The sequence below is a fragment of the Pelobates fuscus genome, chromosome 1 (genome assembly GCF_036172605.1).
Source record: "Pelobates fuscus isolate aPelFus1 chromosome 1, aPelFus1.pri, whole genome shotgun sequence".
Taxonomy (NCBI): Eukaryota; Metazoa; Chordata; class Amphibia; order Anura; family Pelobatidae; genus Pelobates; species Pelobates fuscus.
In genome coordinates this window covers 265,032,844-265,047,303 of record NC_086317.1, presented here as the reverse complement: position 1 = coordinate 265,047,303, position 14,460 = coordinate 265,032,844, and the positions used below count along the sequence as shown (strand labels likewise).

The following is a 14,460-nucleotide window of genomic DNA, read 5'->3' as shown; positions in this document are numbered from 1 at the left end:
CTCCCTGTTTCCTTCTCCCCCCTCCCTCCCTGTTTCTTTCTCCCTCCCTCCTCCCTGTTTCTTTCTCCCCTCCCTCCCTGTTTCTTTCTCCCCTCCCTCCCTCCCTCCCTGTTTCTTTCTCCCCAAATTTTTTCCCCCTGGTCCAGCCCTGTATGTATGTCTAGAAGTGTGTTTGTGTGTAGCAGGTTGTGTATGTGTACAGTAATTAAAGCGCATGTAGTGTATGTGTAGCAGTGCATTTATGTATTATTGTGTAGTAGTGTATGTTTGTCGCAAAGTGTGTGTAATTATCAGTATGGTGGTTGCACTTATGCAGAGTGTGTGCAGGGTCAGTGCCACCGTTAGGCGAACTCGGCATCTGCCTAGGGCGCCGGCCTGCTGGGGGCGCCCACCGGGATATTTCCTGGTGGGCTCGCTCTGTCTTGGGCCGCACCGCTGAGCGAGCGGCTCTAGAGCCGCCCCCCCTCTATATGTCTGTCAGTGAGTGTGTGTGTGTGAGTGTCTGTCAGTGAGTGAGTATATGTCTGTCAGATTTTTGCCAGAGGCTCAAGGAAGCAAGATTGCAACAGAATTTGTAGAACAAACATTTCCCTTGCAAGAGATATCTGTATAATGTAGGAAAAAGCTCCAGCTCTACAAACGTGGCCGTGACCACTGCACCCCAGCACTTTCATCACCTTGCACTTTGAACTGCACTTTGCCCAGGCGGGGAAGACCGCGGGCATCACTGCCTTCATCTTCACAAGCCACCTATTTCACCACTTTGGCGGCCATCTTGATTTGACAGCACCACTGTGGGCGGAGCCTACCCTGTTACCAGGAGGAGGGGCTTGGCATCCCCTTATTTGCCGCCGCGCGCTGCGCGTGAACAAAAGCTCCAGCTCTACAAACGTGGCCGTGACCACTGCACCCCAGCACTTTCATCACCTTGCACTTTGAACTGCACTTTGCCCAGGCGGGGAAGACCGCGGGCATCACTGCCTTCATCTTCAAAAGCCACCTATTTCACCACTTTGGCGGCCATCTTGATTTGACAGCACCACTGTGGGCGGAGCCTACCCTGTTACCAGGAGGAGGGGCTTGGCATCCCCTTATTTGCCGCCGCGCGCTGCGCGTGAACAAAAGCTCCAGCTCTACAAACGTGGCCGTGACCACTGCACCCCAGCACTTTCATCACCTTGCACTTTGAACTGCACTTTGCCCAGGCGGGGAAGACCGCGGGCATCACTGCCTTCATCTTCACAAGCCACATATTTCACCACTTTGGCGGCCATCTTGATTTGACAGCACCACTGTGGGCGGAGCCTACCCTGTTACCAGGAGGAGGGGCTTGGCATCCCCTTATTTGCCGCCGCGCGCTGCGCAGAGCGCAGCGGGCTCCGGCGGCGCTCCGGCAGGGCACCGGAGGCGCGCCAGAGGGAAGCCCGTCTGTGCCCGTCCGTGCCCCGGACGGGCGGACCAACAACAACTTATATATCTCTCACTTTGTTTTTATTAATCTTCCCCCCCATCTTTATTAATCCTCCCCCCTATTGTTTACCTATTCATTTCTTTTAACGCTGTTATTCTTGAAACTTCATCCAGTTTCCAAACTGTAAGTGTTACTCTGCGCATTCTTTATCGCTATCGATCATTTTTATGCTAAATGTTAAGATCATATATCTCTGACAATTGGTAAAACTTGTCGTTATCTGTTATTGTTATATATAATTGATTGTGCCTCAGCTGTTGAAACCTTGTAGCATCATGAGTAACCTGAATTATTCTGCTTCTTATTTAAAGGCTTTAAATACTCATGGCCCAATAAGTATTCGCACTGTCCTCAAATTAAAGAAAAATAAAATATTATCTCACTATGGAAGCTCCCAAATTAAAACCATTCTTGATAGCAGAATCAATAGAACTTTTAGCCCCCATGAAAAAAACTTGTCTAGTAAGACAAGTAGATAAAAACCCTCCCTGGTTTAATCAGGTGACCAGGGAGATGAAATGGCGATGTCGAGCAGCTGAAAAACGGTGGAGAAAAGATTATAATGCCGACCTCAAATTGGAATATTTAAAATCCTTAAAATTATATAAATCTAGTATTAAAAATACGAAAAAACAATATTTTACAGATAAGATTACAAAAGCGAAGAACTCAGCGGCAGAGCTTTTTCGCACAACAAACCTCCTAGCAAATCCTAACTGTTCGCTTCCCCAAGAAGAAACATCTCAAAAGTTTTGCGAATCCCTCTCTCACTTTTTTAAACAAAAAATTGACCTAATTAGGAGCAACATAGTGGTGGAACCTGATACAGAAACTTTTTCACCCTATGATGGCTCGATGTTCTCGAATTTTAAACCCGTTAGTACGCCTGAGATTTTGATCATCCTCAAGTCTCTCAGGGCATCGTCCTCATCGCTTGATCCCTGCACTGCACAGCTGGTGAAGGATGCCGCTGATGTGTTGGCCCCCTATATTGCAGACATTGTTAGTATGTCATTTGCCACCGGAGTTGTTCCTGGCATTCTGAAGCAGGCTGTGGTTATCCCACTGCTGAAGAAACCAACTGTGCCACGCTCCGAGTTGAGCAACAATCGACCTATTTCAACCTTGCCTTTTTTGGCCAAGATCATCGAGAGAGCGGCGGTTTGGCAAATTCAGCCTCACCTGGAGTCTAATCACATTCTGGATGACTTCCAATCGGGATTTCGACCTGGTAGAGGGACAGAGACTGCCCTGGTTAAAGTCCACGACGATCTCCTGTGGCCTTGGACAGAGGGGAGGAAATTGCCCTGGTACTCCTGGATTTATCGGCGGCCTTTGACACCATCGACCATGATAGATTGATAGAGAGGCTACTCACTGTGGCTGGTGTGGATGACAGGGCCCTGGCTTGGGTGACCTCATTTCTCCACGACAGGGTTCAAAGGGTAAAATTGGGAACATTTTACTCCTCTAACATCGCCCTGACGTGTGGAGTTCCCCAGGGTTCGGCTTTATCTCCAATCCTGTTTAACATCTATATGAGGCCACTGACCCATATCATCCGCCGCCACATGCTTCCCTATCATATCTATGCCGACGATACCCAGTTGTACTTTCGCCTGGCCAAGAAAAAGAAAAAGGAGGATCAAATCAATCTTTCCTCCTGCCTACAGGATATCCAGTCGTGGATGGGAGCCAATTATCTAAAACTCAATGGCTCCAAAACTGAATGTATCATCTTCAGTAACCAGGAGGTGAATAGTATCTTTCCCTCATGGCCGGACTCGTTTTCTCCATCTCTGAGTCCTGCCGTCAAGGTCAGAGATCTGGGAGTCATCCTCGACTCCAGGTTGACACTGAAGCCCCAGATTAATCAGGTGATAAGTTCTTGCCACTACCACCTGAAACTTCTGAGGTCTACTTTTAGATTTATTGCCCCCTCCGATCAAATCTCGGTGGTCAACGCCATCATCGGTAGTCGATTGGACTACTGCAATGCTCTGTACCTTGGACTGCCCCAGAACATCATACACAAGCTCCAATTGATACAGAACGCAGCTGCAAGGCTACTTACGGGTGTGGCCCGCAATGACCATATCACTCCATCATTAAGAGCCTTGCACTGGCTGCCCGTTCGTGAACGGGTTCTGTTTAAAACTGGTTGTTTGGTATACAAGGCTATCCATGGCATGGGACCAGACTATCTGAAGAATAAATTCACACGCTATGCTCCCAGTCGATCCTTGAGATCGGCTGATTTGGACTTATTGAAGATTCCAATATTCAAAAAGAAAAAGTGCGGAGGGAGGACGAGTGATGTTCAGGGAGCGCAACTTTGGAACTCCCTGCCCCTGACATTAAGACTTGAGAATGATCTACTGAAGTTCCGCCGGAGCTTAAAAACAGTCTTATTTGCTCAGGCGTACGGGATTACATGAAAATTTTAACCCTGGTTTAAATGCACTTGATTTTAATGCTGTTGTTTGCTGGATATTGTTTTATCTGTTTTTATTGCTGGTATGCGCATCGAGACCCTATGGGTAACAAGACTGCGTTTCTTAAGAATTTTTTAATAATAATAATAATAAGTTAGTGTGTGTGTGTGTGTGTGTGTGTCTGTCTGTCATTGAGTGTATGTCTGCCAGTGAGTGTGTGTGTCTGTCAGTAACTGTCTGTGTATGTGTGTGTCAGTGAGTGAGTGTGTGTGTCAGTGAGTGAATGTCTGTCAGTGAGTTTCTGTGTGTGTGTGTGTGTGTGTGTGTGTCAGTGAGTGAGAGTATGTCTGTCAGTGTGTGTTTGTGTATGTCTACCAGTTAGTGTCTGTGTGTGTATATGTCCGTCAGTGGTGAGTTTACGTCTGTCAGTGAGTTTCTGTGTGTGTGTCAGTGAGTGAGTGAGTGTGTGTGTGTGTGTGTGTGTGTGTGTCAGCGTGTGTGTCTTGTCAGTTAGTGTGTGACATGAAGGGGAGGCAAAATGGATCTTTGCCTAGGGCGGCAGAAATCCGTGCACCCATGAGTGTGTTTCTTCAGCATTGTGTGTGCACTCTCTCTGGAAGTGTGCACATGTTTGAGTGTGTCAGGGGGCTTGGTCAATTGGTTTGTTTTGGCCCCCAAAACCTTTGATAATGAACCCTGCCAATTATAACTACTTTTGTCTAACAAATAAAAGCAATAACTTTATCCACAGTAAAAATGAAAGAAGTGCGTCTTATTTCAGCGCTTGGCACTTGTCTATTGCCCCTGCAGTGGTACCTGCTGCTGTTATCGTTCTAAAGAATAGAACCCCAAGAAACTGTATGAAGGATAGAATGTTACGAGGAATACATTGGCTGTAATAATACCCAGTACAGTGTTCATGACATGTCATTCCACTCACAGAACTTACTCCCTCCGGCTCCCTGCACTCGGCCCGAGCCTGCCTCGTAGTGGGCGTGTCCCCAGTGCTAGAACATGGACCGGTAATAAATGACACATGCCCAGACAGAGACGGGTGTGCAGAGCTGGGCCTGCTGACTTCTACACAATGAGCGGAATGGAGATGAGCGATGGGAACCGGACAATGGAGTGTTCGCTTCTCAGGGATCAGTTCGGCAGGCTCCATCTGTGTATCAGGAGACATGTCCGCCGACTGCTGCCTGCTGGATTCACAGGAGAATTAAAGAAACAGGGAGCTCTGGCCGGACCGGTGGTAAGGGATGTTTACAGTTACATTGCACATACATGTTATATGGGACCGTCCTCGGCTTCTGTAATAAGTGACATTAATTATGTAAATATTAAATAGTCATATGTAGTAGATTTCTTTAGTGTGCTGAGTGAAATTTCCAAATAAATGTTTAGTATAAATCTATCTCCTGTCTGTTTGTCTTCCTGTCTGTCTATCTATGTATTATAAAGGTTTGAATGTTGCAATCAAAGTGATACATAAATAAACACAAGTAAACTTTTTTTTTTCTTTTCATCAAAATATTTTATTTAATAACTTTAATAATGCACCTTGGAGAATGGCCATAAACCTTTATTACGGATTTCATAATTTCAATTAAACAATAACCAATAATAATCAACCATAACTTTAAACCAAACCAACATATTAACCATAACCACTTTCTAAGGCTCCACACCCCTCAAAGCCAAGAACCATAAATGTATCTTAAACCAAATCAACCCTCCAGTGATGACCAGGAGGGTGACTTATATCCCATAATAAGGTCACGTCCTAAAATAAAAAAGGGGGAGGGTGGGTGGGAACAGCAGCTCATATATTTCAATATAGCCAACCTTCAGATTTGTCTGACACAAGCTGAGGTAATTAATTTTGGCGCCTTTACATTTATACCCCTTATTTTCCCTCCACTGTGGTCCTCGCGCTATCTACCAATCAGGGCTCATGCCCTGGTCGTGAGCTTGCCGCCTTTCTATCAGTGCGAGCTGCCCTGCCATTAACCCTAGCCCTGCATTTAACCCCTAGTGCGAGCGCTATACTTACCCCCCACTTCGCTCCATCAAACCTCATGAGGCTACTCCTTATGCAGTCCGCGTGCCCGACATTAACCCCCCTTTCACTGTTTAAGAAATACAAACATGTATTCCAAACATAATGTCGCCTCATTACTTAGATTAGAGATTTTAAGTACCTTATTTTCCAGCACCGAGACTCACTCATTGCTGCCTGCTCCTGCAATGTCATCTAGCAGGTGTCTCGTCATTGCCTTCTTCTCCATTACAATGCTTCTCATATTGAATTGTTGAGATGAGAAGCACATGCATGGCAAGCTTCGCATTGCGCTTCCAATCAAATGATTTGGACGTCCCATAAGAGAGTCAGGCATGGTTATGAGTGTAGAAGCACCTCTGCTGGCTGTCAGCAAGATGTCCACTTGAAGTGTTTTTAGCCCTGCATTCAAAACATTTACATATCTAGTAAACCTCAATGTTTTAAATTGCAGGGATAAAATACCAAGGGTACTGCACCAAGTGCATTGAGATTAAGTGGTCTGGGTTCCTTTAGTGTTCCTTTCAAGCGGCAGTCTAAACACCATAACCACTAAATACCATTGTTAATCTTCCAAAGGTAAATTTAGGACAAATTGGCTAGTTCGGGAGTAGATAACAAGGCATTTGTTTTGTTGATACCAGCTGAACAACATTTGAGCACAAACCTAGTGGGTATTTCACCTACAGGCATTAGGTGTCTCCCCCAATTTTGGGTGTCAAACTATTTTTGAGAGATACACTGCGGGGTCTCCTGGGCATGGTCGCTTGCCATATTTCAAATAAGGAAGTTAAAGGAACACTTCGGGCACGAAAAAATGTTATCAGAATTAAGTTGTCATGATGCGAAGAGGTCCCGGGTTCAGGTTTACTTCAAGTGGTCAAACCATTTGTACCTTATTTTTGCTCCTTTGTATGAATGAGGAGATACAGATAAGCTAAAAACATCAGCTGACACTCTTAAGTGTATCAGCAATGCTCAGTCCTGGTTAAAACCTCGGACCGGAAGGGGCAGAGCAATACAATGCCGGAATGAAGATTTTGAGGGTAAACTGTTTGATAAGTTTAACCCATTGAGGTGAGCCGGTGCCTGGGACTTCTTCGCACAATAACAACTTCATTTTTCTGAAGTTGCTATATTGCCAATTGTGTCCCTTTAAACTTTCACATTATCAATATTAACTTCATTAATATTTGGATGTCAGTGACCGGTTAAAGCATGTAAATTCCACATTGGCAATACTGCAAGTGAGGGGGCATTCTCTATGTGTATTAGGCAATCCAATCCCTGATTTTCCTGAAATCTCTCCGAAAATAGTTTGATTCCTAACCGTGGAACACCACCCATAGCTTACTAGCACTAGAAGTATGATGGTCTGTAGTGATTATTGTAACGGATCGACGGGCACCCCGACTGGGTACCTCCGTTGAAGGATGCTCATAGCGCTTTCTGAGGACTCCAAGCACTGCAGTGACACCACAACCACCGAACCGGAGAAGCATACGAATGCTCTCAAGCATATGAATTCTGTAAACAGCTGAACAGGAAAAGCATACAATCAGCTTACACTCCTGGCAATCAGCATACAATCCAATTCCCCCAATAACGAGACGACACTTCGTTTTGAGGTCAAGCAGAACTGACTGTACTGGCACATACAGCCTCTTTTATTCACAATCCACAAACATAGTACTGCCCACAGGGTTTTGAAATACAACCAATCAATCCGTACAATACACACAGACACTCCCACACAAAATCCTCCCCTCTGCCTGTGATATGATTACTGAACACAATGGGTAATATAATTATCACAGGCAGAGAATTACAGTTTTATAAAACATATCACAGGGACCCCAAAACATGCAATAACCCCATAAAATTCACCCAGATCCGTTCAGTAGTTTGGAAGATATAGTTTAATGCAGATTCCGCAGAACATATACAGGCTATATGAAAAATAATAACTGTATAATGTGTCCCCTGTTGTATAGTTTAAAACTACTGCATGATGTCTTTGTGCACCAAATACCGGTGAGATGGCACCGTGTAGAAAAGTCCAAACAGTGTCTGTGAGTTAAAATGTCCGCCATCCATTGTTCTCACCATGTGCTTCATCCATTGTTCTCACCATGTGCCTCTGATACATTAAATGGTGGCCACCTAGTAACTCCACAGTATGTCCCCAGATGGTTCTTAAAGGCCCAGCAGCAGCATAATAAAATACAATATGCCCAAATACTGTATTTAAAGGGCCATATCTCCCAGGGGCCATAGTCAGCAGGCAGGATGCGGGCAAACAGGCTTCTCCAATGCCCAGTGGCGAGGTTGGTTTCGCCACATTTATTTTGCCTGCATGTATATCTATCTGTGGGTCGGGGGCCCAGAGAAAAAATAAATGACAAAGCCGCTTTAAAGGAACACTTAAAGGACCACTATAGGCACCCAGACCACTTCAGCTCAATTAAGTGGTCTGGGTGCCAGGTCCCTCTAGTTTTAACCCTAGAAACTGCTATGTTTACACTGCAGGGTTAAGCCAGCCTCTAGTGGCTATCTCACTGACAGCCACTAGAGGCCGCTTCTGTGATTCTCACTGTGAAAATCACAGTGAGAAGACGCTGACGTCCATAGGAAATATTGAGTAATGCTTTCCTATGGGCGTTTTTAATGCGCGCGTGGCTCTTGCCGCGCATGCGCATTCTGCTCCACTCGGGAGCCAACGTCGGAGGGAGAGGAGAGGTCACCACTGCCGAGGGAGCCCAGCGCTGGATAAAGGTAAGTGGTGATGGCGGTCTGCCTGATCTCCCAGACAGACCCCGGGATCATGAAAGCCGTCAGGGAAACAGCGGGGACCCGGTAAGCACCCTGGATGGCGGGGTTGTCCTATGCCGCCCGCCGGCGTTTAGGACCGCCCCAAAAAGGACAGCATACAACACCCTCGTCCTTAAGGGGTTAATGTGATATTTCAGTCTTTTCTTTTTACTACATTTCCAATATTTTCAAAAATATGTTGTTGTTTTTCTGCGTTACTATGACAGGGCTCAACAAATCCCAGGCACCTGGTCGCCATGGCGACTAGGAATTGTGCATGTTACAATTCTTAAAGTGACACTCTAGTCACTTAATGTAGTTGTTCTGGTGTCTATAGCCTGTCCCTGCAAACTTTTCAATGTAAACACTGCCTTTTTACTCTAGACACCCCCAGGCACTGGACGACACTCAGTCCTGGGAGCTCTAGTCCTTACCAGGACTTTCCCCATTGAATCCTCCACACTGGAACAGTGATTAAAGAATAGCCCGTTCCCCTCCCAGTAACCAGACGACACATAGTTCTGGGAGTACAAGCTGGAATACCTTTATTGGCAGCCACCACTGACCTTATATGCAGGTCCCCATGCAAGGGACACTACCCCCTGGACCTGAGAGTAAACTACAGTAAAAACATACACATGATTACATTGGCTCTCAGGTCCAGGGCACTCCCATACAAAACAAGATAATCCCTCCCCTGTGCCTGGGAGATAATTGAGTCATCACTGTATTAAACTCCATTATCTCCAAGCACAAAAAAAAAACACATTTCCCAAACACCCCAAAAGTACCTTAAAAAATACATAAAACCCCACAAAAGTTGATAGCCCCGATCTGGGTGACCAACATATCCAAAAATCACCCAGATCGGTTCAGAGGTTAAGGAATTTCCTGGAAGTCAAAATTTGACCGACCGCACACATGGTCACCTAGCCGAAAATAGTTCCATAGAATCGCGACTAAGTGCTGACCGGGAACCACAAAGTCTTCATGCCGAAAATAGTACCAGGGCTTTCGTGGAAAGTGCCAAACCAGGGGAACTAGGGGGAATAAAATATGGGTAATTACAGTCACTGACGTGGCCCATAGTCGGTGGGCAGGAGGCTGGCAAGCAGGCTCCTCCAGGAGCTCCTGGCAAACTCAGAGTTTGTCACAATATCTCAGCCATAGAGGCAGTACCAGTCGAGGGGAGACCAGCACAGTGTAGGGAAAAAAGGTGAGTAAAAACACCATTCCTTTGCGAACAGAAGGGGTCTGGTCACCTAAACTCCTACATAATGACAGACATACTCAAACACACACCATGACAGACATATACACACACACACACGACAGACATACATACATACACACAAACACACACACCATGACAGATAGACATACACACACACACCATGACTGACAGACATACACATACACACACACACACACACCATGACAGACAGACATACACACACAATGACAGACTCATACTCACACACACAATGACAGACTCATACTCACACACACCATGACAGACTCACACTCACATACACCATGACAGACCCCCCCCACACACACACACACACCGTGACAGACAGACATACACACACAATGACAGACTCATACTCACACACACAAGGACAGACTCATACTCACACACACCATGACAGACTCACACTCACACACACCATGACAGACCCACACACTCACACTATGACAGACATACACTCACACTATGACAGACCCACACACTGAAACTGACAGACATACACTCACACATTATTGCTTGATTCAGTACCTGGGGTCCAGTGGGTGACATGCTGGGTGGTCGTGGAGGCGGGCGGCATGCTGGGTGGTCGTGGAGGCGGACGGCATGCTGGGTGGTCATGGAGGCGGACAGCATGCTGGGTGGTCGTGGAGGCGGGCGGCATGCTGGGTGGTCGTGGAGGCGAGGGGCATGCTGGGTGGTTGTGGAGGAGGGCGGCATGCTGGCTGGTTGTGGAGGAGGGCGGCATGCTGGGTGGTCGTGGAGGTGGGCGGCATACTGGGGGTTCATGAAGGTGGGCGGCTGGCTGCGTGTATTGTTGCCGACAGCGAGGAAGCTGTGATGTCCCTGCTCTGCTCCCCCGCTTGCCGCTTAGTGAGACCAGGGCAGAATATGACGTCATATCCTGGTCTCATTAAGGGAGTAGAGCAGCGACATCCCAGCTCCCTTACCGCCCTGCTTCTATTCGCGCAGCTAGCCACCCGCCTCCACGACCACCCAACATGCCACCTTCATACAAAATCCCCCAGCTTGCCGCTGCCCGGCTGCCTTGGAGTTAACAGGTTTGCATATCTCAGGCGCCAAGTCAAAATTTCTAGGCGCCATGGTGCCTGGGATTTGTCGAGCCCTGCTATCTGCTATAGACACCAGAACCACTACATTTAGCTAACTATAGGGTCTCTTTAAGAATTGTACTATTGTCATTGAAAATAAAGCTTTGTTAGGTAAAAAAAGCATGTGTAACACATAGCGAATTCTACGTATTCCCCCGAAACCCTAGAGTTAGTCGCCCACGATGGCACACTCATGTAGTTAACCACTTAGATGAGCTATAAGGAACCTGGGTGCCCTTACCAGACCGGGTCCACCTGACCGCAGAGGAATACCGGTGGAATTCTACATAACCGGGATCCACACTAGATCCGTACTTCAGAGATATGCAAGTTGCTCATGTCGTATTTTGATACAGCTACTAAGATTCATAACCTAACAAGTTGATATGTTCTAGCATTTTATGATTTGCATTACCATTCCACTGCTTTAAGACCTGCGAGTCACACATTCGCCCATATCGCATCGTTATACTACTGTTACTCTATATACTGACCTTAAAGCTTTGAAACAAAAAAACAAAGCTGGTTTCTAACTTTTTTAGCTGGTTCCTAGATTAAAAGCAGATTTGTCAAACCCTGCAATGTGAGGTATTGAGTGTAGATTTATGTGGAAAAAAACGTAAACACTTTTACCATAAGGCTGCAACACAAAAAAAGTGAAAAAAAATAAGGGGTCTGAATGCACTGTATGTGACTGCTTCTTTAGAAGTTCAGCCTAAACTTTAGAGTTCAGCACAGTATGTGACCCACAATACTCAAACTTTGAGCACTACAAACAGAGCATCTGACAGTCTCACGCAATAGAAAGGGTCCCATCTTATAGAGAGGTGCCCCAGGTATTGATTGATACCAGGGACTCCCTGGTGTGAGCAGGAATTTGGTTGAACACTATTCACGACAAAACGTTAAGATGTGTCATTACATCCTAACAGAATTAAATCAAGATACAGTTGGGACATAATAACATATCCTAATGTTGTGAAGTGGTTAATTAGCCATACTCTTACACATACCTAATTTAACCACACTCCAAACATGCCTGACCAACCAATACGATAGTGTTACAACCTGGAATTACAGTTGATTGTAATGGGATTTTACCATTTGATTTAAACAACATACCTAACAGCTGAAATGAACTATATGTATATACAGTCATGGGAAAAAGAAAGCACACCTTGATTGAATTCAATGGTTTTACATATCAGGACATAATAATCTGTTCTTAGTAGATCTTAAAATTAGGCAAACACAACCTCAGACGAACAACACATGACATATTACGCTGTGTCATTATTTATTTAACAAAAATAAAGCCAAAATGGGGAAGCAGTGTGTGAAAAACTAGGAAGAGGCTAAGTAGCAGACATGTGCTGCTAATCAAATGCCCTTGAATAATGAATCATCAGCAAGTGTGACCACCTCTATAAAAGGCATAGTTTTAGCAGTTTGCTGGCCTGGAACATCAAGATGTGTGTTAACACAATGCCAAGGAGGAAAGACATCAGCAATGATTGTTTCTGCACATCATACTGGGAAGAATTATAAAGCCATTTCCAGACAAGTTAAAGTTCTTTGGAAAGGTGTAGGCAAAGGTAAGTTCTACTTGCCTGAACCTATCACTTGTGGGCTCTGCCATCCTTTTCCTCTTCTGCTCCTGGCGTTTCACGTGGTCATGTGAAATGACGTAAGTGCTTACGCGATAAGGAAGTATAGGAAGATTTCAATTGGATCAAAGCTTTTAACGAGTGCCGATTATTCGAGGAGACTGAGAGCCACAAAAGAACAGTTATGCAAATGTACCTTGGTGGAGGTATATAAAGGGGAATTACACTTTATCTGCATATGCACCTTGAAGAAGACTAACGTCGAAATGCGTTGTGCTTATGTGGCTGATTTTAAACCCACATTATTATTTTTAATAAACATTGTAACTTAAAAATAGCAGTGTAATCGGTAAAGCATAATAATTAAGAATAATACTATGTACAAATGTCCATTTTGAAGAAGCGTACATTGCAACATCCATATGAAAATTAATAAGCAATTTATTATAAATAAATATATATATTTATAAAGCTGGACTGTTGTAAAGGGTATTTAGATTACCGTACCTACCTTCCTTTAAAAATAGCGGTTATTTAATCTGATTTAGCAGCCAAATGGCCTCCTTTTTTCCCCTCCACCTTGACCCAGGATATCGTGGATATGATAATTAGGGATGATCTCGCCACCAATCCAATGCTTCCCATAGCAATGTATTGGGAGACTGTACAAGCACAGCAGTTATTATGCTGTGCCAGCATTACTTCTCGTAGTAAAGTCTCACATCCTCAACTCAAACTCAACTCAACGTATGAAAAGAAAATCCACTTCCTGGCAGTTTGATTGACAGTCTGGAGGATGAAATCTAGGAGCTTTTAAAAAAAGTGATTTTTGATTTTGTGTTTCTGTCCCCCTGTCCTGGGTTTTTCATGGATGTCCCATTACATATACTGAAGATCTTAGATGGATAATTTGTATATTAATTCATTCTTGTAATATGTAATCTTCTTTTTGAACAATGATGTAAATTAATGTGCCCTGAGTCGCTAAAATGCACTGCATATTTCACCCGTTTCTTTTTTTTTTTTTAGTTCCTATCTCAGACCATGGTAATTCTCCTAAATTTAGTAAGTTCTGTTTTTTGTGGACATTTGGGAAAGATTGAGCTGGACTCAGTGATACTCGCTGTTGCTGTAAGTATTATTAATCTAAATTAATACTTAAAAAAATGCTGCTTTTGATATCTGAACCAGTATTTTGTTAGTTGGAAAACTGCATATCATCCATATTTTTATATCAGTATTTAACCCCTTAAGGACACACGACATGTGTGACATGTCATGATTCCCTTTTATTCCAGAAGCTTGGTCCTTAAGGGGTTAAGGGAACACTGTAGTGTCCGGAATATAAACATGTATTCCTGACACTATAGTGCCTGTGTGGCTGTTTTGGTGGGCAGCTTCCTTAAATCAGCTCATCTTTTTATTTTAACGCAATGCCAGTGTGCAGTTTGGGCATTTTAGACAAATAAAAAGCAGAAATATGTTCATGTTAAATGACACAGACAACTAAAAATGATAAATTAATAATTACCCATATTTTAACTGCTGCCAAACTAGTTATAGGCAGACACTGGAAGAAATGTAGTGTACCAACCTGGGAAGAAGTCAATGTACAATTCCTATATCAATGGAAGATGGAATTTTTTATAAATAAAAATTCACTGCCAACTTTATCAACTCATAAAATATGGGAAAAAATATTAGAGAAATTGAATG

The 14,460-nt window shown here is 44.4% G+C and overlaps 1 protein-coding gene across 1 annotated transcript in view; it reads left to right on the top strand.

Moving 5' to 3' along the window:
- The first annotated feature begins 4,904 nt into the window (after positions 1-4,904).
- LOC134612674 (multidrug and toxin extrusion protein 2-like) overlaps positions 4,905-14,460 on the top strand; it is a 61,584-nt gene continuing 52,028 nt past the window's right edge. Inside the window, exons 1-2 of the mRNA XM_063457097.1 lie at positions 4,905-5,158; positions 13,774-13,875. Of these exons, the coding sequence (XP_063313167.1) occupies positions 4,943-5,158; positions 13,774-13,875 (318 nt within the window). The 5' untranslated portion in view covers positions 4,905-4,942. The remainder of the gene's footprint in view (positions 5,159-13,773; positions 13,876-14,460) is intronic.